The sequence below is a fragment of the Salvelinus sp. IW2-2015 genome, unplaced genomic scaffold (assembly GCF_002910315.2).
Source record: "Salvelinus sp. IW2-2015 unplaced genomic scaffold, ASM291031v2 Un_scaffold1526, whole genome shotgun sequence".
NCBI lineage: Eukaryota > Metazoa > Chordata > Actinopteri > Salmoniformes > Salmonidae > Salvelinus > Salvelinus sp. IW2-2015.
In genome coordinates this window covers 163,952-191,831 of record NW_019942965.1, presented here as the reverse complement: position 1 = coordinate 191,831, position 27,880 = coordinate 163,952, and the positions used below count along the sequence as shown (strand labels likewise).

The 27,880-nt window shown below is 43.9% G+C and overlaps 1 protein-coding gene across 1 annotated transcript in view; it reads left to right on the top strand.

Moving 5' to 3' along the window:
* LOC112071125 (MAP7 domain-containing protein 2-like) overlaps positions 1-27,874 on the top strand; it is a 34,564-nt gene extending 6,690 nt beyond the window's left edge. Inside the window, exons 4-15 of the mRNA XM_024138594.2 lie at positions 16,141-16,264; positions 19,439-19,525; positions 19,644-19,738; positions 19,825-19,946; positions 20,058-20,251; positions 20,586-20,724; positions 25,113-25,314; positions 26,106-26,210; positions 26,543-26,600; positions 26,780-26,924; positions 27,016-27,305; positions 27,390-27,874. Of these exons, the coding sequence (XP_023994362.2) occupies positions 16,141-16,264; positions 19,439-19,525; positions 19,644-19,738; positions 19,825-19,946; positions 20,058-20,251; positions 20,586-20,724; positions 25,113-25,314; positions 26,106-26,210; positions 26,543-26,600; positions 26,780-26,924; positions 27,016-27,298 (1,554 nt within the window). The 3' untranslated portion in view covers positions 27,299-27,305; positions 27,390-27,874. The remainder of the gene's footprint in view (positions 1-16,140; positions 16,265-19,438; positions 19,526-19,643; positions 19,739-19,824; positions 19,947-20,057; positions 20,252-20,585; positions 20,725-25,112; positions 25,315-26,105; positions 26,211-26,542; positions 26,601-26,779; positions 26,925-27,015; positions 27,306-27,389) is intronic.
* The last annotated feature ends 6 nt before the right edge of the window (positions 27,875-27,880 follow it).

The following is a 27,880-nucleotide window of genomic DNA, read 5'->3' as shown; positions in this document are numbered from 1 at the left end:
CCGCTCTACCACATAAAGGCACTGATTGGTGGAGTGCTGCAAGAGATGGTTATCCTTCTGGAAGGTTCTTCCATCTCCATACAGGAACTCTGGAGCTCTGTCAGAGTGACCATCGGATTCTTGGTTACCTCCACTGACCAAGGCCCTTCCCCCCAATTGCTCCGTTTGGCCGGACGGCCAGCTCTAGGAAGAGTCTTGTGGTTCCAAACTTCTTCCATTTAAGAAGAATGGAGGCCACTGTGATCTTGGGACCTTCAATGCTGCAGAGAAATATTTTGGTTAACCCTTCCCCAGATCTTTGTCTCGACACCAATCCTGTCTCGGAGCTACGGACTATGCCTTCGACCTCATGTCTTGGTTTCTTGACATTACACTTGTCAACATGTTGGACCTTATATAGAGACAGGTGTGTGGCCTTTCCAAATCATGTCCAATCAATTGATTTTACCACAGGTGGACTCCAATCAAGTTGTAGAAACATCTCAAGGGATGATCATGGAAAACAGGATGCACACCTGACCTCAATTCAAGTTCATTGCCAAGGGTCTGAATACTTATGTAAATAATGTATTTCTGTTTTATTTATTTTTTTTATTTGCTAACATTTCTAAAAACCTGTTTTCGCATTGTCATTATGGGGAAATGAGGGAGATAAAAAGTATAATCCATTTTAGAATAAGGCTGTAACATAACAAAATTTGGAAAAAGTCAAGGGGTTTGAATACTTTGCCGAATACACTGTATACATTGATACACATGGATACACCACACGGATCCTCTAAGCACAAAGGAGAGAGGATGGTTTATGTTAGTTGTGTGTCTGAATACCTGTCTCGAGGGATGGGGTTGTCGAGACTTCTGCCTATCCTATCAGCTGTGTGTATGTGTGGTTAGACTGCGCAGGCAGACAGGAAGTATATGAACTCTCTGTTCTGATTGGAAGGAGCTAGTGGACCCCAAGGACCAAAGGGAGGACAACATGTGTGGTGAAAAACAACCATGTCCATATTCATGCACAGACCCCCCCCCCCCCCATGGCCCACCACAGGAAGGCAGCAGAATGCACTGCAAAGAAAACAGCCACACAATCTGAAGGTAGAGCGGTAACTATGGACAAAATGTAAAAAATGCATGTAACAATATGTGTGAATACAGACACAATAGAATAGATAGAATTCTTTATTGCCCCGGAGGAAGAATAAATGTCTTGAACTAGCAATACAAAGCATAACACACATGCAGCCAAACAAACAACTGCACACTAAGGGTATCAGGTGGTCTGTACCGTTCCTGGATTGGTTGGGACTGGCAGCAGAGGCGGGATGATGAGGCAGAGCTGAGCCAATAGCATGAGAGGGCGGGGTCTTAGGGTTACCTGTTAGCAGGTGTGGCAGAGCGGAGAAAGCAAAGCATTACACACGCACCTGGGTATTGCATCCTACACACACACCTGAGTATAAAATTATACGTACATATGTACTGTGTACGCACATCTACACACACACCTATGTGGTGCAATGTGTATACATACATACCAATGAGTCTCTGATACAAACACAGACACACACGTGAGACTGGACCTGCATGCTACAGCATCAACTGATCTCAGTTCAAATCTACCATCCATCTGCTAGTTAAACACCAGTGATGTATAGTAATGGTAGAGATCAGTATTGAAGAAAAGGGAAAAGGGTGGTATACTCCCGACTGTACCAGGGTTGTATTCACTGTAAGAGACACTATACAGTAAGATTCTTATACAGTAAGATTCTATACCGTTAGACTCTATACAGTAAGATTCTATACAGTAAAATTCTATACAGTAAGATTCTATAAAGTAGGACTCTATACTGTAGGACTCTATACTGTAGGACTCTATACTGTAGGACTCTATACCGTAGGATTCTAACCATAGTATCTTAATCTCTATACAGGATTCATACATATGACCATTATAGTAGGGTCTACCTACGTGCAGGAGCTTCTATACCGTTACGATCCTCTCACCTTTACTCGTTAGAACCAACTTTCGATTAACCAGAGGCTATGTCACCCTACCTGATAGATATTACCATTAAATACATAGGACCTTAATATAAACTCGTCAGCCGGAGTTTCTATATTATGGCACCCAATAGGCATCTACCTTTTATAACCCATTAGGATCTTTACCAATCAAGGGACTCCCTACTACACCGTAGGATTCTATCCACTAGGATTCCCGTCTTAATCTCAACTCCATTGAATACACCATATCACCCATAAGGAATTCTCCTATACCGTAGGTTCATATAACCGTAGGACTCCAGTACAATAATATATCCGTAAAGGATTTCTATTATTACATAGGAGCTGATTCGACATATCCACTAGCAGATCATGTATTACCTACTTAAGTATTCCATATATCCAATGAGTGAAGCTTCACCTAACATAGGACTGCTATGACCGTAGAAACTTCTCATGTATACCATAGGATGCAATATCGCACAAGTATCTCTCGTATAGGCCCACGTTACTCAGCCACTGAGTCGAAATTCATATCAACAATGCCCTAGCCACTTCCTACGCCTGAAATATACCGTGGTACGGCTCTATATAACCGTGGTTCCTCCCTTCCTACGAAGGAGACTTGTCTTAAATACACGTCCTTAGGAAATTCTATAAACGATAGTGCACTCTTATTACCGTTAGATTCTAGTCACGCCCTATATACAGTTAAGAGAACTCGATAATTGAACCTGTACGCCGACGTCTATAATTACACAATAGTGTCTTCAGTATACCATGTGAATCCTCATCATATCCTCACTATGGTTTCTATATACTGTATTCTCCATCATGGCGCGCACATTCTACTATACTCCAACTACATCAAGCATTTTCTCCTTACCTATTTTAATTACCTGCTTAGGTGCCTTCCGTATTAACGCGTTAAGAACTATACCTTCTACTGTCAGGTGGATTCTTATACATCGTACGGACTCTCTATACATAGGACTTCTTAGTACCGTAAGGACTCCTATCTCTACCGTGGATCTATTATACCGATGTAATGATTCAAATGTAATAATTCGGCCCACTCCCACAGCATCATACGGATAGTAATATCTCTCCATACGTTTTACGCAGGATTCTACACATCCATTCACTCACCATTACGTGAGTAGAGAATTTCTCTCTAGCTACCCAGTGGAGGAGGCAAAGTGAAAACGGTAGGTCTCTGATACCGCGTGAGGGACTCTCGTATGGAATTTGATCTTGACGCGTTGAGGCCTATCTTGCTTAGTGATACTACTCTGCTATGGGTGGGGCCATATAGACTTGCCTGAGAGTCCCAGAAGACGGAGGTGGAATTATCGGAGCTCAAGTCGGGGTATGTGGTTGATAAATGTTCCGTGCCGGGTAGTTGGGTAAAACGTAATAGTTTGTCTCAGAGTTTATGTATTTCATACCATCCGTGCAAGGAGGCGGCCCCCCTGCAAACCGCCTCTTACAGTTGCACCGAACACATGCTCTAGCGACCTCGTGTTGTATAGTCATCATTGTGCCATTCCGGTTGATATAGATCTCTCCGATTTTACTCTTCAAACCATTGTGTCGTTGAGTATTAAATATTGGTGGAATATGGTAATCTTCTTCATGTATCACTATAGCCACTGTCTACCTACAGGTACTCAATCTATAGGCTCCATGTAAGTGTCTTTCGGATCCACTATTTGCTCATTTCTTCTCCAGGTTTGGTCATTCTGGTACTCACTAGCGTCCCATCCTGTAGTGCATCCCCTCCACAACGTCTTTCATAATTTCTCTCATTCGAACAGTAGCCTCCCCTAACGCTTTTGGGTTTAAGATAATACACCGATCTCACCCGCCCATCAACGTACTATTACAACTACAAAATATATAATTCGTCCCAGGAATTTAGCATACCTTTATCTTCATAAGTTATCCAATATCACTACCACTAACGCGTACTGCACGGAGTAAGAATCCAGACTTATGATGAAATGCTGCTGCGAATCCCAGTAATAGATGCTCGCATTCAGAACCATGCTTCATCAGAGTAAACTCTCCAGCAGTCTCATATTTAATTCCATTCCAGTCTTATATTTAGAGTCTCGTTAAGCCTCTAAGTTTGATGCCCCCAACAGTCTTCCTGCTTTCTTGGATAGATAGAGACAAGCTCAATACCCTTCACCAACTCAAATGGTAACTCGTGTGAGTAATATTTGGCTTCTGCTAGGTTTACTTCTTTAGTCGCACATATCTCCTCAGTATTGTATGATAATATAATCTCTCAGATATTAGTTGCTATGATCCCTCATCAACTCCAATTTACACCTTTTAGATCTCTTAGCCCAATGCGATTCTTTAATTTGTGTGTAGTTATTATTTCTCCAGGTGTTGTTTAGTGATGCAAAAACGGATGTTATGTAATACTCTTGCTCGTGTATGATTTTAGTGACCTCTGTGGGGAATGTATCTAGGCTGGACTCTTCCTCACGCTTTTATTTAGCAGGACTGTTAAGAAACACTCTTCTCCCATGACTGATACCTACCATGCTAGGAGAAATTACTTACATCCTACCACGTCATATTTAAAGTTAACACACAACATCACTACCATCACTGCAGTATTATAAAGTAGAGTGGGTTCTCTTGCTCAAGCCAGTTTCATCTCAGAAACCAGCGTTTTCCGGACGATACTTGCAACAACACACACAACAAGCACTACATTTCAAACACACACAAGGCACAACTACATCAAAACGATCCTATCTCAGGTTTAAGGGCTATAATTTTCTATACTGTCATGCTCTCAAGTTTTCACACACATCGGGTTATAATATATTCTTACTTCCTAGAGCTTTATGTAGATTTAGTAAACGTGGTCCGGCACAGACATCATGAATTGTTTAGCTTTATAATTATCCTCATCTCGCATATAATTTCTGCCACTTGTAAGTTTATCATCATCCTCCGCTCTCTCAACAAAACTCTTCCGCTTAGGTTCTAACGTAAGCACATCCGACGCGACTATACTCACATAAACTGCCTTTCATCTCATAGCTAGAATCGTTCCATGCACATAAATATTCCCAGTTTAAGTAAATAGTTCCTCAGATAGTGCAGTTAATCTCTCTGTCACCTTTAATAACTAACTTCTCTCCCAGGGTTGCATATTTTGCGTGCAATACGTTCTTTACTTTCATACCATGTTAAGGGCTACCACTTTTCTCTTCCTCAGCCTCTCGTCCCCACGCGACCTCCCCACTCTCATCTATCCTCCCTCCACTCTCCTCTACTCATCGTACGTCATCACTCTCCTCCCCATACCCTCCTACGTTCTACTAATCCCTCTCATTGTCCTCACGTCCACTCTCTCTCAAGTCTCCCCCAACTCTCTCATACTAGTACCCTCTCTCCAGTCCTCTGCTATCCCCTGTATGTCCCCCACTTCCCTCGACAAATTACTGTACCCTACATGCCTGTCCTTCAACTATCACACTTTCTCCTCCATACTCCTCTGGTATCCTCCCAACGCTTAGGTCCCAGCTCCGTCATACTACTCCTCCTACTGCGCAGCACTCCACACTTCCTCTTCTTCCTTTCAGGGTTATCTCGGTTCTACATATTCTCGTCACGCTCCTTCGTCCCACTCTCTGGAGCTTTAAAATATTCTCTTTCAGCGGTATCTCGCATAAGTGTTACTGACATACTCTCGCTCCCTCCATGACGGAGGTCTACTTCAGATACATACTCTTCTCTCAGTGTTCCAGTATCATACTCTCTCAGTTCCCAGTACTGTACTCTCTCTTCTGTTCCTCTCACCGCTCTTAAAGTACTACTCATCTCTCTGGGGTTTAGTAATATTCTCTGGCAGTTGGGTATATTCTGGTCTCTCCTCAGTATTTAGTAATCTTTTTCCTTCGTCTCCTGTGGCTTACCTTTACAATATCCACTCCCCACCTCAGGATTTCTCATGGCTAATGTAAAGGTCTCTCACTCCTTCAGCTCAGTGGTGAGTTATATATTCTCTCCTCAGTCTTTCATTATGTGATACCCTCTCCTCGAGTTCTTCGAGTAATATTCTCTCGCTCCTTCTAGTCAATCTATTTCTTCCTTCAACCCGATACTTTAGGTTTAATACTTCTGGCTCAACTTCTGTGGCTCGTTACAAATTCCTCTCTTCGTCCTTCCGTCACACTTCATATCTCGTCTCCGGTGGGTCGTATTTATGCTTCCCGGTCATTACTCGCTTCTCTCTGATCTTCCTACCCATCTCTTCTTTTCCTTCTATAACCGGTATAGTGTATCGTGATTGAGAATTACCTTCTATTGCTCTTTCAGTCTCTTAGTTTTCATTTTCCCTACTCCTCACCATATCGCAGTTCTTCATCTAAGAGGTTCCTATCTCCACTTGGCGGGATCTCCTTCCCTCTCCGTCTCGCCTCTAGTGGTTCCCATTTTAACACCGCATCACGTCTTAACTAAGCCTATCTTACTTCCTTAGGTTGGTTTTAGCAATCGTGGGTCAATGCTCTCCTCTGCATGCTGGTATCTACTCCTACTCCATTATCTCCTTCTCGTCTTCTCCCTATGGTAGGTGTGTTTATGTAAGCTTTAGGCTCTTCTTCTCCTCAATGACTGCTGCTTATTCTTCCGATGCTATACCCCTAACGACTCTCTTTCTCTCATCATAGATTGGCGTTATTCTGCCTCTTCGCTAAGCTTTTCTTCCCTCTCAGTTTGAAGTTTGTGCTCCTCCCTCACTCTTTCCCTTCTTCTCTCCACGTCCGGCCGATCTCTTCGGTATGACGTGTGCTTTATATAACTCTTTAGCGTGTTTTCTTCATACGCGTCGTAGCTTTGTCATCCTCTTACCCCGCCCCCATCCACGTTCGGCCGTTTCTTTTCCTCCTCTTGCCTTCTTAGGCTCATTCGTATTTGGATGATTTTTTTATCCCCTCCTCTCCTGCTTCCGTACCCGTCTCCGCCTGAGTCTCTCTTTTCATATTTACTTTCATTCACGTCTTACTCATTGTCGAGGTTCCTTTTTTATTATCCAGTCTAGGAGTAGTTAGAGTCTCTCTGTCTCTCCTCTCCCAAGCTTTCCTTCTCACTTTACCTATGGCGCTCTGCGTAATACTTCGGTGGACGTTCTTCCTCCCTCCCAATTCACCCGTTGCTTGGGTTTCTCTCATATGATGCCTGAGTGACCTTATTATTCGCTCTTCTCTTCTGCTTCATAAGTGTTTTACTATTTCTTTTATGATTGGATTTAATATATTTTTGTCTTTTCACCGTCTAGTTCTCTGTGCTCTCGCGTCCTAAGTGTTTCCTACGTTTACATTTCCTTACCTGTGCCCTCCACTCTAACATTTCTGCTCAATCTCGTCCTCTCTACGACATCTTCTTTCCTGTATTCTCTCATCTTCTACGTTCAGTTTTCCAATTATATCATCTCATCTTCGTCTGCTCTTCATTGATTTCTAGTCGCTCTTTAACATAAACCCTGTTGTCCTGCTTCAAGTCCTTTTTAGTAAACATTAATACATCCGCTATTTCACCTCCCCTTCCCCCTCTACCTTAGCTCATTATTTTCCTATGTCCCCTTACCGTTTCACTTCATATATTTCTCAACATTTCCTTCTCCGTAACAGACTACCATCCTCCATAAGCCCCCTCCCTTTTTTTCACAGATCATACTTCATGCTCCTTCGCCCTTCCCAGCTCTCCTCAGCTTCAGGTACGTACTACCTACTTCAAACTCCTGATGGGCCATTTGTGTTTGTTTAGATACCGCGCTTTCATAGTCCAAAGCTTTCACCCCTCCCCTCCTCGCGCTCCATGCCTCTATACGACGTTTTCAGTAACTTACCCCTCTTTCACCATACTCTTGTTGTGGAGTGTTATGCTCACGGTTTGCGTCTTTCCGCATGCCGCGCGCATCTTGCGTGGTGTGGAGGCATTATGGTGGTATCATTACACCTTTCTGTTCTAGAGCGTTGTATCTCTTGCACTACTGACGGCTCCTCTCACAGGGCTCTTGTATAATTAGGCGGGTTCTGCCATCAGGAGTGAGCTCTTGACATGTCTCACCTTCCCTCATACTCTGTCTGTTGCCCTCCTCTTCTTAGTCTTTCCTGGTCCTTCTTTTCTTTTCAGCCAGGGTTCCTCCTCAAAGGTCTGTGTCCTGATTGCGTGTACTGTGCTTTCTCTCATACAACGGTGGATAATAGTATCAGCAACTCTCCTCACCGACAAGGCCTGTTTACGCTACTGAGACGACTCGCAGTCACCTCTCCGAGTGTGATATGACTTCATCAGATGATAGAGCTATGCTTGCTTATTTGGTTCTAACACCAGTGTGTCGGCACCTGAATCGCATGAAATGATTGTCAAGTGCTATTGCCTCAGCCCTGTCGCTCTTTTACTTTCTCACGATAAATGTTTACGTGCTTCGCGTTTTCGTCTCATACTCCGCTTCCAGCCGGCTTGGTCTGATGGTCTGTCATCTGAGTTACATGAAATCTTTCGATTACTCTTAAGAGTCTGCAGAGTGCAGTCTCTCTTTATTCTATTTCCTCACTCCTCCCCTCTCCCTCCTCGTTAATCCCCCCTCTCCCTTCTTCTAACCTATCCTCACTGCTTGTACATGTCATTGGGTCTGGCCGCTCCCATCTTAGGCAGCGGTCTGTTTCTCTCTTACTCTCTCTCACTCGCCTCGTTCACGTTGCTCAGTTCTACAAACGTATCCTATTTTTTCTTCGTCTTCAGTGACAGTGCGTAACCTCTTCTTTTCATTCCGCTCTATCTATATGATACTGGATAGTATTTTTCTATTTTCCGTTCATCCTTACTATCACTCGTCCTCGCTTCCCCTTCGTTTTTCTTCCTCCCCTTCCTCTCTCATTCTCCTAGCAACGATTTATGGGAATACTGTATCTTTCTAGTATCGGGAGTAGTTTAATTAGTTTTTTCAGATAAGCTCAGTAATAAGATAGGAGATGACTCCAAGCCTATGCCGGATCCTACCTCCCAGTCTCAGCCCTCCCCACCCCTCCTCTCGCTTTATATAACGGATACACAACCTCCCTTCGTCTTAGAAAGATATTTATCTACCTTCTCAATACCTCCTACTAACGCCACACACCTCAGCACAACAACCTACACAACAGACACATTCTACACACCCACAATCTCATCACTCATACTCGACAACAACAGCATTCCTATCTCTAGACGAGGCGGATAACACAGCAACCAACACTTACCACACACTCAACACAACACTCACTTCTAAGACAGTGCAACAACACCACACAACACACACCACACCACCCACTTTCTCCTGCACCACACTATCAAACTATCACTATCTTACTAGTATGGGATTCACTAATCAACGGACCCACCCCATTGAATCGCATAATTTAAAGTGACTAGTTCCCTGGAGCCTCACCAATAAAACAGCGTTGCTTGTTGTTACACTTTCAATTGGTAGCGGAGTGGCCTTTTTTCCGTGATTTTCGTATTTATATTTACATCTTCTCTGCCACTCGCGCCTCCTCAATCGTCTATTTCCTCCCCAACTACTCGACTCTTGTCCACTACCGTCTGATTACCATATTCCTCATCTCTCAGTGATCTGTATTTCTTGGTGGAGATTTAACTCCTGGCTCTTGTACCTGCATTAACTGAGATTCTATTAGTCTACGATAAGAGACGACAGATGGCTTGGATAGTACATTTACCGGAGACAGATCACTACAGTCCCCCCCATTCCTCTCTCATTTCAAGTCACGTACCCTGAAGCTACCACTACTTCAAGATTCACTCGACTTATTGTCTATTAAAATGTGACCTCGTCATGGATATACATGCTCACCTGTCTTATAACTGTGTTGTGGGAAAGTAGCCAGTCTCTCGCATAGAGGCCAGTTTCTTCTGTGAGAAGGTAACCCCAACCAGTTTGTGAGACGAAAGAAAGGACTTATCACGCAGCTTAGTAGGAGGAGGGTTAGGGAAGAGAGTCCGGAGGTCGAGGCCACGGTTGCTGTAAGATCCGATGAATAGGAGACCTGACTAAGAAAGTAAGAGGGAGACGGCTAGATAAGATGACAGCAGGAGGAATTGTAGAGGTGTGAAGCGAGGTCGGGGAGAAGAGGAGAGATGAAATGAGGAGATGATGAGGGAGGGAGAGAGAGCCGATTCGAGGTGTGGTAGAGAAAATATTGTCTCAAGGGTAAGGAGGGGTTGTTAGTGAGAAGAACTTACGATGAGGTGATGTAATTGACCGATGAGGTAGTTAGGTGAGAACTAGAGAGATACGAGAGTTGTGTAGGAAACCGAGGACCGTCAGGGTATCCATTTGAGATGAGCATTGGTAACGATAAAAAGGCAGAGGATTCTGGGGACCTAGATTTGAGCGGTGGAGGGAAAAGGATGGGATTGAGATGATGGGTCGAACGTGCTGGAAGTAGTATAGGACCACACGCACCCGAGTAAATCCTCGATGCGTTACGCCAGAGGAGGTCCGAAGAGAGAGAAAGAAGAAAACTCACACATGCCCTCACCCGACCACAGCAACACTTTGGAGCTCAGCCCTGCCCTATCTGGGCCCTTTGCGTGACTAATCCGACGTGTTACACCGTGGCCTACTAATTTTTTACCATGAGTTATGTATCAAAACGCTTAAGAAAAACCTTGGACAAAGTTCAGGGCTTCATTGAGCAACAGCTTGCCATTTGAAGGTAGACACAGGAGAGGAAAACCTGGCTCCCTGTAAGAGGACAATGGCTTGTGCAATCCTCACTGACCACAGACCCAAACCTGAGACAGAGCTTGCAACATTTCCTGACAAAATGTTAAAAATATTACAAAACAAATTAGAGAGATAGACTCATTTCCCCAATTTTAGAACCATCTCTATTCAGTTTACAAAGACCTCTCGATGAGGAGTTAGGCTTACTTGGCTGATCCTTGGTTGGGGGGAGGACGCAGAGAGCTGTGGGTTGGCAGCGCACCACATTGCTTGCTGCCACTAAGTGAGGATAGCAGTAAGTCTTACAGACCAATCAACCTGCAATGTACTTACTGTATTGCTTATTGTTATGTTCAATGTATGGTTATTACAGAATATGACCGCTTGTGTATTGTTAATGTTGCTGTGATCTCACCGATTTGACAATGTGGTATGGAATCTTCAGTTAGTATTTTTCACATATTGTAAATATCCAAAGTAAGCTTGAGCATATCATGTACCACTGTTTACACATCATGTGCAATCAAAGCGGTAAAGGAAGATTGCAATTGAGAGAGTAGAGATGAGAGGCGTAGAGGAGAAGAATAGTTAAATAGTGGTAGAGAGGTGGGAGATGGACAGACCGTGAGGAAGGGTGGGGAGAGAGAATTGAGGATGGAACCGGTGGCCGCAATCCTGATAGATGACGTAAGCCGGAGAGATGGCGTATCTACACTCCAGTATTGACTGAAGACGGAAGGATTATTGATACGCTTGAGAACTTTCATTAAGAGAGATGATTTTACGAGAAACTAGGGATGGAATGATGTGAAGCCTAACTGGTGCAAATCGATGGAGGGCACACAGAAGGAATTGTTGTGCGTAATGCTCAATAAGAGATTAATGATATCTACCTGGTAGGAGAGGAAGGAGCGCCCGAGCAAGTTAGGAAGATGAAGACACCAACACCAGGAAGAAGAAACTGTCGTCATGTAGTGAACCGATTACTGATAGAGAGGAAATTATGTAATGTATCATAATAGGATCCCTCATCGCCCGAGAAGACGGTTAGATGAACTAAACGTACTACATGTGAAGAGAGGTGATAAACTTAAGCACTAGTGGAGGAACCGACCTATATGAGGCGAAGGAGCGAACCAACGTCGCGACTTGAGAGATAAGCATGACCGAGCCAGAGAGAGATAATCTGCGAAAGATTGTAATGAGTAGGAAGAGATTAGGAAGAATTTGAGAGCCTAAGTTTAAAGAGTGAAGGAAATGGACGTTGTTGTATAGCAACGGAAGACAGAACATCGCAAAAAGCATGTGATGAGAGGATGAGGATGGAAGGTGAGAGTGATAGGACGGAGGATGAGAACGAGGATAGAGATGTTGACTAAACTAGTATATTGGATATAGAATAATAGCTATGTGAAACTGGATGAGAGTAGAATTGTCTAAACGAAGAGTATAATTAGTATGCATGTGAGTGAGGTGTTAAGGCTAGAAGGAGTAAGAATGAAGAAGAGAGTAGTAATACAGTAAGGAACCTTAGAGGGAGGGCCATTAAGGCTGAGTTTACGTAGAGGAACGTAACGAGAGGAGAAGAGGTGGTGTAACTGAACTGACGAAGTGATATTATACTATTGTAGATCGTTGATTTACTTGAAGGATGTGAGATAATTACAAGAGATTGCGAGGGTGGATATTTTGTTTTCTCAATACACTGAGGAGGATATCGATTACTACATGAAAAATACTCTGACAGAACGCGGATGATTAACTCAAACTTTAGAAGACTATTAACCAACCTCGCACGACGAAGCCAGAACATCTATAAACCTAAAAGAACTTGATTCGCGACAGTGAGTTTATAAACTATACAGGGAAGAGTAATTAACTACAAACTTGAGGCCTATAATCAAAAGGATATCTAGAGACAGCACACTGAACATTCACATAACTCAGATGCAAAACCTCACATCCTTAAACTAAAAATAAACTAGAGACAGATATTCTTTAGCTATAATCGAGATTGAGTGTGCTTGTTTTTTATAATATTGATTGACTAGTGAGTGTGTGTATTAGCAAATAATAAATATCTCGATCGAGCGGAAGTGTACTAATCGAACGGACGCAAAATTCATTATTGAGTATTAGTATACATACCCAGTAGGTCGAATATGGGCTCGAATCTCTATAATCACCTTTCCGTAAGATTAAAATGGAAAGTATCTAGTCGATACTAGAACTCGGGCCCAGACTGGTTTCAATGTCTAGAATCCTTTCGTGAACACCACACGGCGGAAACTAAAGTTGTTACAACAAATGTCGGGATGGAGAAGTCCAACTAAACTGACGAACGCGATTATACGGAGGAACGGAGACGGCACACAAACATTGAGAGAGACTGAGAGAAATACGAAACTTGAGGCGTGGTGATTATTCCAAGGAAAGTGGTGCTTTAGAATTCACTCGAGTGTGCCAGTAGAGACTTGCCTGACAAACTTTCGTGAGAGAGAAATAGTACTGACATACGAGTAGAGTGATGACCATGACTTTCGAAGTGAATTAGACCGATACATCGTGATGGAAGGGCAGTACCGACATTACCTGTCAATAGTACCACTAGACCCTGAACTTGGAAAGAAAAACCTTTAACTGTCGCGAAGCGTAAGCGGATACATCACGAGAAATATCGTACTTCCTTTCATCAGAACAGCTTCATCTACCTTAACATCGTGAAATGAAAGCAAAAGATAACGATAACGAGAAACTCACAAAATATTACCTGTTCAAATGTCACTACAAATGCCCCTCGATCCATCACACGAACCGTGAGGAAAAATCGGTGTACCCACTGATTATCAGGATGTACTACTAACACACTCTATGACTGTCTATAGAGCACAACCACAAGCTAGGAAAACTATAAAGCTGTCATTCTACTCTCTTGCTGGACATCCACTGGAACTACTGTTTGTTTACATACCTCTTCTAGACGCCACACTGGAAACTACTGTTCTGTCTAGATCCTCTTCTAGACGCCACACTGGAAACTACTGTTCATGTCTAGATCCTCTCTAACCACAGCTGGAAACTACTGTTCATGTGCTACATCCTCTTCTAGACCCCACACTGGAAAAAACTATACTGTTCATGTTCTACATCCTCTTCATTAACCCACACTGGAAACTACTGTTCATGATCTACATCCTCTTCTTGACCCACACTGGAAATCTACTGTTCATGTCTACATCCTCTTCTAGACCCACACTGGAAACTACTGTTCATGTCTAGATCCTCTTCTAGACCACCACACGTGGAAACTACTGTTCATGCACTCTAAGCCCCTTAACACTCAGGACTTCTTCTAGCGTAGACCCAACACTTGGAAACTACTGTTATGTCGTTAATCTCTTCTAGCCCGTGCCACACTGGGAACTACTTGTTCATGTCTAGATTCCTGCTTCTTAGACCCACACATGAAACTACTGTTCAGTTCTACATGCCTGCTTTAGACCCACACTGGAAACTACTGTTCATGTCTAACTCCTCTTCTAGGACCCTACACTGGAGCAACCGTACTGTTCATGTCTAATCCTCTTCTAGACCCACACTGGAAACTACTGTTCATGTCTACATCCTCTATTTAGAGCCCAGCACTGGAAACTACTGTTCATGTCTACATCCTCCTTCTAGGAACCCACACTGGAATACACACTGTTCATGGTCTACATCCCTCTTCTAGACCCACACTGGAAAACTACTGTTGCATGTTACATCCTCTTCTAGACCCACACTGGAAACTACTGTTCATGGTCTACATCCTCTTCTAGACCCACACTGGAAACTACTGTTCATGTCTAGATCCTCTTCTAGAACCCACACTTGGTAACTACTGTTCATGTCTAGAATCCTCTTCTAGACCCACACTGGAAACTACACCCTGCACGTGACTGTACACCCTGTCGATGTGTGTGTTTGTATGTGTATTATGTGGTGTGTTGTGTATGTATTTCTGTCTGTTGATGTTTCTTGAAAAGCACATTGAATTTCAGCATGTGAAGTGTTCCAAAAACAACATTTTTTCTGTAAGGGAAAGGAAGTTGTGTGGTATGATGACAGATATATGCAACATGTACTCGTCTAATTCCAGGAAATGACATATGATACGCTAGCGATGATTGTCATGATGCAGCCCCAGAGAAGCCGCCCAATCATTAAGTCGTTAACATAAAGAGGAGGGGCTGTATGCAATAGACACACAATGCCCCTCCCAACCCCCACCCTGCGGAAGAGAATAAGTGTTTGATCTTGGGGTTAGGACCCTGATGGGAGTTCTTAACTCTAAAACGCACCAGACAGCCCTGGCTTTAACGGAATACAAAATGTCCACCGTTGAATTTCAAATCATCTCAGTGAGATGGTCACAATGGCTACTTTTGGAAGCACATCATAACTAACCCAACGCGCGCACACGCCAAGACAGAACAGACAGACAGACAGAAACAGACAGAACAGACAAGACAGGACAGACAGAGACAGACAGACAGACAGACTAGACAGACAGACCAGACAGAACAGGACAGACAGGACAGGACAGACAGACCAGACAGACAGACAGGACAGACAGACAGACAGACGACAGAAGACAGGACAGACAGACAGACAGGACAGACAGACAGACAGACAGGACCGACAAGCCAGAGAGATGACGAGAGAGAGGAGAGAAGGTATGAGAGAGAAAATAGGTGGGGTAAATAGTGATGGAGGTGGAAGGAAGTGTTGATGGTATAGAATCCTACGGTATAGAATCCTACGGTATAGAGTCCTACTGTATAGAATCATATGGTATAGAATCCTATAGTATAGAATCCTATGGTTTAGAATCCTACGGTATAGAGTCCTACAGTATAGAGTCCTACAGTATAGAGTCCTACAGTATAGAGTCCTACTTTATAGAATCTTACTGTATAGAATCTTACTGTATAGAATCTTACTGTATAGAGTCTTACTGTATAGAATCTTACTGTATAGAATCTTACTGTATAGTGTCTCTTACAGTGAATACAACCCTGGTACAGTCGGGAGTATCACCACCCTTTTCCCTTCTTCTTCAATTACTGATCTCTACCATTACTATACATCACTGGTGTTCTAACTAGCAGATGGATGGTAGATTTGAACTGAGATCAGTTGATGCTGTAGCATGCAGGCTCCAGTCTCACGTGTGTGTCTGTGTTTGTATCAGAGACTCATTGGTATGTATGTATACAATTGCACCACATAGGTGTGTGTGTAGRTGTGCGTACACAGTACATATGTACGTATAATTTTATACTCAGGTGTGTGTGTAGGATTGCAAYACCCAGGTGCGTGTGTAATGCTTTGCTTTCTCCGCTCTGCCACACCTGCTAACAGGTAACCCTAAGACCCCGCCCTCTCATGCTATTGGCTCAGCTCTGCCTCATCATCCCGCCTCTGCTGCCAGTCCCAACCAATCCAGGAACGGTACAGACCACCTGATACCCTTAGTGTGCAGTTGTTGTGTTTGGCTGCATGTGTGTTATGCTTTGTATTGCTAGTTCAAGACATTTATTCTTCCTCCGGGGCAATAAAGAATTCTATTCTATTCTATTGTGTCTGTATTCACAATAATGTTCATGCATTTTTTACATTTTGTCCCAAGTATCCTTCGTCCTATCAGATTGTGTGCTGTGTTCTTTGCAGTGCATTCTGCTGCCTTCCTGTGTGGCCATGGGGGGGGGGGGGGTCTGTGCATGAATATGGACATGGTTGTTTTCACCACACATGTTGTCTCCCTTTGGTCCTTGGGGTCCACTAGCTCCTTCCAATCAGAACAGAGAGTTCATATACTTCCTGTCTGCCTGCAGCAGTCTAACCACACATACACACAGCTGATAGGATAGGCAGAAGTCTCGACAACCCCCATCCCTCGAGACAGGTACTCAGACACACACTAACATAAAACCATCCTCTCTCCTTTGTGCTAGAGGATCCGTGTGTGTATCCATGTGTATCAATGTATACAGTGTATTCGGCAAAGTATTCAAACCCCTTGACTTTTTCCAAATTTTGTTATGTTACAGCCTTATTCTAAAATGGATTAAATACTTTTTATCTCCCTCATTTCCCCATAATGACAATGCGAAAACAGGTTTTTAGAAATGTTAGCAAATTTAAAAAATAAATAAAAACAGAAATACCTTATTTACATAAGTATTCAGACCCTTTGCAATGAAACTTGAATTGAGGTCAGGTGCATCCTGTTTCCATTGATCATCCTTGAGATGTTTCTACAACTTGATTGGAGTCCACCTGTGGTAAAATCAATTGATTGGACATGATTTGGAAAGGCACACACCTGTCTATATAAGGTCCCACAGTTGACAGTGTATGTCAGAGCAAAAACCAAGACATGAGGTCGAAGGCATAGTCCGTAGAGCTCCGAGACAGGATTGTGTCGAGACAAAGATCTGGGGAAGGGTACCAAAATATTTCTGCAGCATTGAAGGTCCCCAAGATCACAGTGGCCTCCATTCTTCTTAAATGGAAGAAGTTTGGAACCACCAAGACTCTTCCTAGAGCTGGCCGTCCGGCCAAACGGAGCAATTGGGGGGGAAGGGCCTTGGTCAGGGAGGTAACCAAGAATCCGATGGTCACTCTGACAGAGCTCCAGAGTTCCTGTATGGAGATGGAAGAACCTTCCAGAAGGATAACCATCTCTGCAGCACTCCACCAATCAGGCCTTTATGGTAGAGCGGCCAGACGGAAGCCACTCCTCAGTAAAAGGCACATGGCAGCCCGTTTGGAGTTTGCCAAAAGGCACCTAAAGGACTCTCAGACCATGAGAAACAAGATTCTCTGGTCTGATGAAACCAAGATTGAACTCTTTGGCCTGAATACCAAGCATCACGTTTGGAGGAAACCTGGCACCTTCCCTACGGTGAAGCATGGTGGTGGCAGCATCATGCTGTGGGGATGTTTTTCAGCAGCAGGGACTGGGAAACTAGTCAGGATCGAGGGAAAGATGAACGGAGCAAAGTACAGAGAGATCCTTGATGAAAACCTCCTCCAGAGTGCTCCGAACCTCAGACTGGGGCGAAGGTTCACCTTCCAACAGGACAACAACCCTAAGCACACAGCTAAGACAACGTAGGAGTGGCTTCAGGACAAGTCTCTGAATGTCCTTGAGTGGACCAGCCAGAGCACGGACTTGAACCCGATCGAACATCTCTGGAGAGACCTGAAAATAGCTGTGCAGCAACGCTTCCCATCCAACCTGGCAGAGCTTGAGAGGACCTGCAGAGAACTATGGGCTATTGTGTATAGATTGATGAGGGGGAAAAAACAATTGAATCCATTTTAGAATAAGGCTGTAACGGGCTCTGAATACTTTCTGAATGCAGTGTAGATGGAACATACATTAGTCTCTTACTATACAACACGGAAGTCAAACTGAAGCCCAATCAGTGTGCCGGATGTTTTGGTGAATTTGTGGAATAGTTGTTCACTAACTATGGTAGGCCGTCATTGTTGGTAGGCCGTCATTGTTGGTAGGCCGTCATTGTTGGTAGGCCGTCATTGTAAATAAGAATGTGTTCTTAACTGACTTGCCTAGTTAAATAAAGGTTAAATAAATAAATCAATATATTAAAAAAAGAACAACTGCAGAGTAATGTTCTACTATTGTGTCTCCAATATATGTGTATAGTGATTTGTGTGTATAGTGACTTGTGTGTATAGTGATTTGTGTGTATTGTGATTTGTGTGTATAGTGATTTGTGTGTATAGTGATTTGTGTGTATAGTGATTTGTGTGTATAGTGATTTGTGTGTATTGTGATTTGTGTGTATTGTGTGTCTCCTATTTGTGTGTATTGTGATTTGTGTGTAATGTGATTTATTTATAATGTGATTGTCTGGAATGTGATTTGTGTGTATGTGTTGTCTTCTATTTGTGTGTATGTGATTTGTGTTTATTGTGATTTGTGTGTTTGTGATTTGTGTGTATTGTGTGTCTCCTTTTTGTGTGTAATGTGATTTGTGTTTATTGTGATTTGTGTGTAATGTGATTTGTGTGTATTGTGATTTGTGTGTAATGTGATTTGTGTGTATTGTGTGTTCCTTTTTGTGTGTAATGGGATTTGTGTGTATTGTGTGTCTTCTTTTGTGTGTAATGTGATTTGTGTTTATTGTGATTTGTGTGTAATGTGATTTGTGTGTATTGTGATTTGTGTGTAATGTGATGTGTGTGTATTGTGTGTTTCCTTTTTGTGTGTAATGTTACTTGTGTATTGTGATTTCTGTGTATTGTGTGTCTCCTTTTTGTGTGTATTGTGATTTGTGTGTAATGTTATTTGTGTGTATTGTGATTTGTGTGTCTCCTTTTTGTGTGTATTGTGATTTGTGTGTCTCCTGTTTGTGTGTAATGTGATTTGTGTGTAATGTCATGTGTGTGTAATGTGATTTGTGTCATATGCATATATGAGTTCCCACCATATTTCAGTCCAATCCGAACCCTCCCCATTAGGGGAAGTGAACGAGTGTACAGTTCATGGAAGGTAGAGAAAATATGAATGTAGTATTAGTACTTGTGGGTTAAGAAGACTCCTACCTCTTCCTGTCCCTCTGGGGTGACTCTTTCTCATGCAACTCTCTGCAGTGTGTGACTTCCTGACACCACCCCCGGACCAGCCAATCACTAAACGCCTCTCCAACTCTTCAGCCTCCCTGCACTCACCAGAAAGAGGTGTGTGTGTTGCCAAGCAACAGTATATAATATGACTCTCTCTTGTGTGTTTCTTCTTCGTWGTCTGTCTCTCTGCCCTATTATGACAATGCAGTGTGTGGTGTGTCCCCTCGCTTAGCATCCCCCAGCCCCCAGCGACCGGCCTACAAATGTTCCCCCTCCAGGAAGGCAAGCAATGGACCCCCGGAGGACAAGACCCCCAGAACACCCACAGTCAGTACCATAGATGTGTGTACATGCATTTATATTACTACATTATTATTCTGAGCACACGTTCACTTCTTCTTTTGTGTTTTTAGACAGAGAGAGGCCCCACCTCCTGTCTGACTGACTCTTCAATGAGACGCCTCGAATCTCCGACCACGCCCACCCGAAGCTCCTCCCCCAGAGCCCATAGCAAAGCAGTGGGCACGCCCAAAAGGTTTCTTGGTTTTCCTGTTTTTTATTTTGTATTATAATATATACTTATTGTAAAGAAGCTATACCTACTACGTAGTATAAAAGATACAAGTAAAGTGAATTGTTATTACAGGGTGAGGTCGACTAAGAGTCGTGCCCAATCCCCCTGCTCCCCGGGACAGTACCCTCCCTCCCCCCACCGCCAGCGACCCCCGGTAACCGAGGGCAACCATGAGGCCAGGGGTCATGGAACCCTGGAGAGGAAGTCCTCCAAGCCGGACGCAGAGAAGAAGATCCCCAAGTCCTGCAACAGAGACCTGGCGGCAGGTAGGGATGTGTGTGTGTGTGCGCGTGTGATTGCATGTGCGAGTGTGCTCGTGGGTGTGTTCAGAACTCACCACTGATATATGCTTTACCCTTGAGAGGAGAGAGAGGGGTGGAGGAAAAGAGAGAGAGATATATTGATAGAAAGAGAGAGAGAGAGAGAGAGAGAGAGAGAGAGAGAGAGAGTCTGCAACCTGAGCCACCCTAGAGGAGACAACAGAATGCTTCAGAGAAAACTGCTTTCATCAGTGTCTGCTGTACACCAGAGTCCTCTGTCTCTATGTCTCTGCCCCACTCCCCCTCTACTCCACCGCTCCCCTTTCCTCCCTCCTCATAGATTCTCCAGGTACGCCCACAGGCAGGAACGTTGCCGGGACAACGGATGCTGAGGAGGCGTCTAGACTGTTGGCTGAGAGGCGGCGTCTGGCCAGAGTACAGAAAGAGCAGGAGGACAAACTACGACAGGAGGAGGAGAGGTGTGTGTGTGTTTGTCAGGTCAGAAGGATGTACAGAGGGATATGTGTATTTTTTTAATACTTTTTTTATTTAACCTTTATTTAACAAGGCAAGTCATTTAAGAACAAATTCTTATTTACAGTGACGGCCTACCAAAAGGCAAAAGGCCTCCTGCGGGGATAAGGGGCTGAGATTTTTTTTTAAATATATAGGACAAAACACACATCACGACAAGAGAGACACCACAACACTACATAAAGAGAGACCTAAGACAACAACATAGCATGGCAGCAACACATGACAACCCAGCATGGTAGCAACACAACATGACAACAACATGGTAGCAACACAACATGGCAGCAGCACAACATGGTAGCATCACAAAACATAGTACAAACATTATTGGGCACAGACAACAGCACAAAGGGCAGGAAGGTCGAGACAATAATACATCACGCGAAGCAGCTACAACTGTCAGTAAGAGTGTCCATGATTGAGTCTTTGAATGAAGAGATGGAGATAAAGCTGTCCAGTTTGAGTGTTTGTTGCAGCTCGTTCCARTCGCTAGCTGCAGTGAACTGAAAAGAGGAGCGACCCAGGGATATGTGTGCTTCAGGACCTTTAACAGAATGTGACTGGTAGAACGGGTGTTGTACGTGGARGATGAGGGCTGCAGTAGATATCTCAGATAGGGGGGAGTGAGGTTTTATAAATAAGCATCAACCAGTGGGTCTTGTGCCGGGTATACAGAGATGACCAGTTTACAGAGGAGTATAGAGTGCAGTGATGTGTCCTAAAAGGAGCATTGGTGGCAAATCTGATTGCCGAATGGTAAAGAACATCTAGCCGCTCCAGAGCACCCTTACCTGCCGATCTATAAAYGATGTCTCCGTAATTTAGCATGGGTGGGATGGTCATCTGAATCAGGGTTAGTTTGGCAGCTGGGGTGAAAGAGGAGCGATTAAAATAGAAGAAACCAAGTCTAGATTTAACTTTAGCCTGCAGCTTTGATATGTGCTGAGAGAAGGACAGTGCACCATCTAGCCATACTCCCAAGTAGTTGTATGAGGTGACTACCTCAAGCTCTAAGCCCTCAGAGGTAGTAATCACACCTGTGGGGAGAGGAGCATTCTTCTGACCAAACCACGTTACCTTTGTTTGAGGTCATTGGAGGTCAGAACAAGGTTAAGGACAGAGAAAGCTTGTTGGACACTAAGAAAGCTTTGTTGTAGAGCATTTAACAAAAAATCCGGGGAGAGTCCAGCTGAGAATAAGACTGTATCATCTGCATATAAATGGATGAGAGAACTTCCTACTGCCTGAGCTATGTTGCTGGTGTAAATTGAGAAGAGCGTGGGGCCTAGGATCGAGCCTTGGGGTACTCCCTTGGTGACAGGCAGTGGCTGAGACAGCAGATGTTCTGACTTTATACACTGCACTCTTTGAGAGAGGTAGTTAGCAAACCAGGCCAAAGACCCCTCAGAGACACCAATACTCCTTAGCCGGTCCACAAGAATGGAGTGGTCTACCGTATCAAAAGCTTTGGCCAAGTCAATAAAAATAGCAGCACAACATTGCTTAGAATCAAGGGCAATGGTGACATCATTTAGGACCTTTAAGGTTGCAGTGACACATCCGAAACCTGAGCGGAAACCAGATTGCATACCCAAGAGAAAACAATAGACATCAAGAAAGCCAGTCAGTTGATTATTGACAAGTTTTTATAACACTTTTGATAAACAGGGCAAAATAGAAATGAGCCTATAACAGTTAGGATCAGCTTGATCTCCCCGTTTAAATAAAGGACGAACCGTGGCTGCCTCCCAAGCAATGGAAACCTCCCCTGAGAGGAGAGACAGGTTAAAAAGTTCAGAGATAGGCTTGATGATGATAGGGGCAGCAACCTTAAAGAAGAAAGGGTCTAAGTCAAGTTTAAGGAGCTCCTTTAGCACYTCGGACTCAGTGACCGCATGCAGGGAGAAACTTTGTAGCGGGGCAGGGGAAAAAGAGGGAGGAGCATCGGGGCTAGTCGCATTAGAAGGAGTGGGAGATGAGGAAATGTTGGACAGTCAAAGAGGCATGGCTGAGTTAAATAGGAATCCTGACTTCATGAAGTGGTGATTAATCTTATGGCTGCAAGCCCGGTGTCGGTACACATATGACAACAGCCAGTCCAAGTGCGGGCGCGAAATTCAAAAGATATTTTTTGAAATATTTAACTTTCACACATTAACAAGTCCAATACAGCAAATGAAAGATAAAATCTTGTGAATCCAGCCAACATGTCCGATTTTTTAAAATGTTTACAGCGAAAACACCACGTATATTTGTTAGCTCACACCAAAAATACAAAAAGCACAGACATTTTTCACAGCACAGGTAGTTGCACAAAACCAACCAAACTAACCAAGAACCAACCAAACTAACCAAGAAACAAACTTCATCAGATGACAGTCTTATAACATGTTATACAATAAATCTATGTTTTGTTCGAAAAATTGCATATTTGAGGTATAAATCATAGTTTTACATTGCAGCTACAATCGGAAATAGCACCGAAGCAGCTAGAACAATTACAGAGACCAAATTGAAATACCTAAATACTCATCATAAAACATTTCTGAAAAATACGTGGTTTACAGCAAATGAAAGACAAACATCTTGTGAATCCAGCCAATATTTCCGATTCTTTTAAGTGTTTTACAGCGAAAGCACAATATAGCATTATATTAGCTTACTGCAATAGCCAACCACACAACTACATTGATTCAAGGCAACAGTAGCGATAGCGACAAAACCAGCAAAATATATTAATTATTTCACTAACCTTCATAAACTTCATCAGATGACAGTCCTATAACATCATATTACACAATACATATATGGTTTGTTCGAAAATGTGCATATTTAGCGTCACAAATCGTGGTTTTACAATGTGAATACGTAGTGAAAATGCAGAAATATTGTCCGGAGAAATCTTGGAGAGGCACCTAATCTAATCAAATAACTAATCATAAACTTTACTAAAAAATACATGTTGGACAGCAAATTAAAGATACACTAGTTCTTAATGCAATCGCCGTGTTAGAATTCTAAAAATAACTTTAGTACGACATGCAGCTTACGTTATAGCGAGACAGCGCCAAAAWTCAAGGCGGAAAACACAACAACACATTTTCGACAGAAATAGGAAATAACATCATAAATGGGTCCTACTTTTGTTGAGCTTCCATCAGAATCTTGCACAAGGGATCCTTCGTCCAGAACAATCGTTGTTTGGTTTGAGAATGTCCTTTTTCCCTCTCGAATTAGCAAGCAAAACTAGCCAAGTGGCGATAAGCTGTCCATCTTGAACAAACGCAGAGAACGGAACACGCCAAAACTCCCGAAAAAATTTCMATAATCTGATAACACTATATTGAAAAAACATACTTTACGATGATATTGTCACATTTATCAAATAAAATCAAAGCCGGAGATATTAGCCGTCTATAACAAAAGCTTTTCAGAAGCCAATGCTGATGTACTTCCTGCGCCTTCCTGGACAAAGGAATTTGGGGTCATGTCATTCCAAGCTCTCTTTTGACCATAGAAATAGCTATACACTCCATTTCACCTCTCACAGCCTATTGACATCTAGTGGAAGGCGTATGAAGTGCATGTATACTAATAGATTTCAAGCAAATGATTAGGGAGGCCCTGGAACAGAGCCTCGATTTCAGATTTTTCACTTTCTGACAGGAAGTTTACTGCAAAATGAGTTCTGTTTTACTCACAGATATAATTCAAACGGTTTTAGAAACTTGAGAGTGTTTTCTATCCAATAGTAATAATAATATGCATATTGTACGAGCAAGAATTGAGTACGAGGCCGTTTGAAATGGGCACCTTTCATCCAAGCTACTCAATACTGCCCATGCAGCCATAAAAAGTTAAAGAGCTCAGGCATGTGCTTGTTGTCAGTAAGAACCACATCATCAACATTAAGGGACATGGGCAGCTGTGAGGAGGAGGAGGAGGGTTTATTCTCCAGGTCTTTAACCGTTTTCCAGAACTTCTTGGGGTTGGACCCACAGAGAGAGAACTGCTGCTTAAAGTAACTAACTTTGGCCTTTCGGATAGCCTGAGTGCACTTATTTGTCATTTGCCTGAACGAGAGCCAGTCAGCCTGAGTATGCGTGTGCCGAGCCTTTCGTCAAATGGAATTCTTGAGGTGGAGTAACTCTGCCAGATCACGGTCGAACCAGGGGCTGAACCGGTTTTTAATTCAAATTTTCTTTGTTAACATTACCACTGAAAATGTCAAAAAGTAAGGTCTAAGCGTCTTTGAACAGGGGGATCAAGCTAAGTATTGTGTATTTACTGTGTGTGTTTGTGTGTGTGTGTGTGTGTGTGTGTGTGTGTGCAGGCTGAGAGCTGAGGAGGATCTGAGGAGAGAGCAGGAGGCGCGGGAGCGGCAGGCGAGAGAGGCACAACGAGCAGAGGAGGAGAGAGAGAGACGGGAGGGGGAGAGAGAGAGACGGGAGGAGGAGAGGAAGAGCAGAGAAGAGGAGGAGAGAAGGACCAAGGAGAGACGATGGAAAGACATGCAGGATCAGCTGGACCGAGAGGTCAGGGGTCAGGGCTCAGGGCTTAAACTTCACACCAGGGGAGAATGACTGCCCCCTCTCATTGAAGCCACAGATGTTCAAGGCCAACCGCGGTACTGCAGGCATTGCAAACAGAAACATCCATTCTAGTGAATGGGAAAATGGCAATCCTCGTGGTGAATCTTTGTGTAAATAAAAAACTACATTTGGTACCAATGATTGCTTCTAATACACCATATTTGTGTCCTTGAGCAGATTATTTTAAATTCACACACAAGAAGTTATAACGATAATTTCTTTGATAATGGTAGCCTGCAGTACCACGGTCGGCCTTCAACTTGAGTTATTCAATGAGAGGGGGCAGCACTGAGCTAGCCTGCAACGTCACTTCCTGGAGTAGCTTAAACTGCTCATGTTATGTCTCCATGACACGCCATCTTAACTATTTGGCTTCAATGCGCTATTGAGTCTTTACATAGGAATGAATGGTGTCACATGATGCGATGGCTTTGCCCATTCATATATACAGTCATTGGGCATCACCGCTGCATGTGACGAAGATGTTTAGTCACAGATAGTCAATATGTGACCTCTCCAAGGCCATGTTGCCATGTTTCTAGCAGTTTCAGATCTATGTGGTTGATATACATGGCTCTATCTGCCACATTGTGCTTTTAGCCCTGAAAAGGAAACTGTAGCCAGGTGAGTTCACTCGCTACTTTTGCTCTCTGATCCTACATATTATATCTGACCCAGAGCTTCCTAAATTCTAATCAGTTCAGGGAATTAATGAAGTGTGTGTGTGTGTGTAGAGAGAGGAGGCGTGTCTGCGTGCTTACAGGGAGACAGAGAGGAAGAGGCAGGAGAGAGAACTGTTGCAGATACAGGAGGAGCAGGAGAGACTGCAGAGGAAGAAGGTTAACACACAGACACACACACACACACACACACACACACACACACAACACACACACACACACACACACACACACACACACACACACACACGACACACACACACACACAGACATTACTCCCGAATATGCTGCCATTTAGCTGTGTCCCTAAACTCCTCTGTGTGTGGTGTGTGTGTGTGTGTGCGTGTGTGCGTGCGTGCGTGTGTGTGTGTGTGTGTGTGGTGTGTGTTGGTGTGTGTGTGTGGTGTGTGTGTGTGTGTTGTGTGTGTGTGTGGTGTGTGTGTGTGTGTGTGTGTGTGGTGTGTGTGTGTGTGTGTGTGGTGTGTCCATAGCGGATTGAGGAGATCATGAAGAGGACGCGTAAGAGTGAAACGGACTCCTCATCCTCAGGTATAAACAAACACACACACACAGTAAATACTGCAGGGTGACTCAGCGGCAGGCACAGTTAGAGCTCCCCCGTGTGGTGGACAGGGTTGTATTGTTACTCTGTGTTACTCTTGACTATCAATGCATGCAGGTTTTGAGTTACTTACTAGGTGTGACCAACCCCCTCCTCTCTTTCTCAGGTGTATGTGATGTGAACAGGGGCCAGGCAGGGCAGGGCAGGGAGCTGGATCAGGATGAGTCCCCCCTCATCACGCTGGGCCCCCTGGAGAGAAAGACCTGTGGAGGGGACGAGCTGTCTGACGGGGTACAGTCTATGGACGTCAGGTGAGCTGCACACACACACATGCATGCATGCAAATGCACACACAATCCCATGTGTTAACAGGCATATTTCACACTGTATCTGTCTCCCCAGCCCTGTGTCCAGGGATGACTTGGGTATCGTTCAGGACTTCTCTCCCGTCAGCGAGGCGTTAAACAGCATGAGTAACGCCCGAACCCTGGAGCACCTCCTGGACCTCACCACCCTGCCAGAAACACCCCCCTACCCCAGGCTGCAGCCGGGCAGTGCTGCAGCCCTGGGAGACCTYAACAAGAACCTGCTGATACAGGGTTATAACCCCGCCTCCTTAACTAGCTCCTCCCCCAGGTCCGCCCAGCTTCTCCACAGCCTCATCCCTGGCAAACTGGACATCTAGTAACGAGGTAACACACACACACACACACACATACTGCATATCCCACACACTGTGCAGTTCTGCTCTAATATTCATTATCCTCTTTCGCCAGGGTATTGTATAGGACTATTGGCTGTTGGGTGAAAAGAGAAGCTAGGAGCAGCAGGGGGGTCTCTGCTCTCCTCCTTCCTCACCAAAACTAGAGAGTGGGACCAGCTCCACCCCCCCCCCCCTCTTCAGGGGAGAGGCCCTCCCCATGCACACCTGGACTCCACAGAGAGCAACTGCTCAATGTCTGGCTCCCCCCTTATATCTACAACTCAACACATCTACAGCTGAATTCCCCTATGTAAACACACACTGACATGTGCATACACACACACACACACACACACACACACACACACACACACACACACGGTTAATACTCTCCCAGTAAAGTAAAGCTTTTTCTCTATGCTCTGGCTGTATGATATTGTGTATAAAGGTGTGTCAGTGTTTGGAGGCTGATGTAATATGGTTGTGTTATCCTCCTGTAGCATTAATTATGTGGTTAACACTGACCATGTAGCACCTTCACTGGAGAACACCTCCTCCTGTATA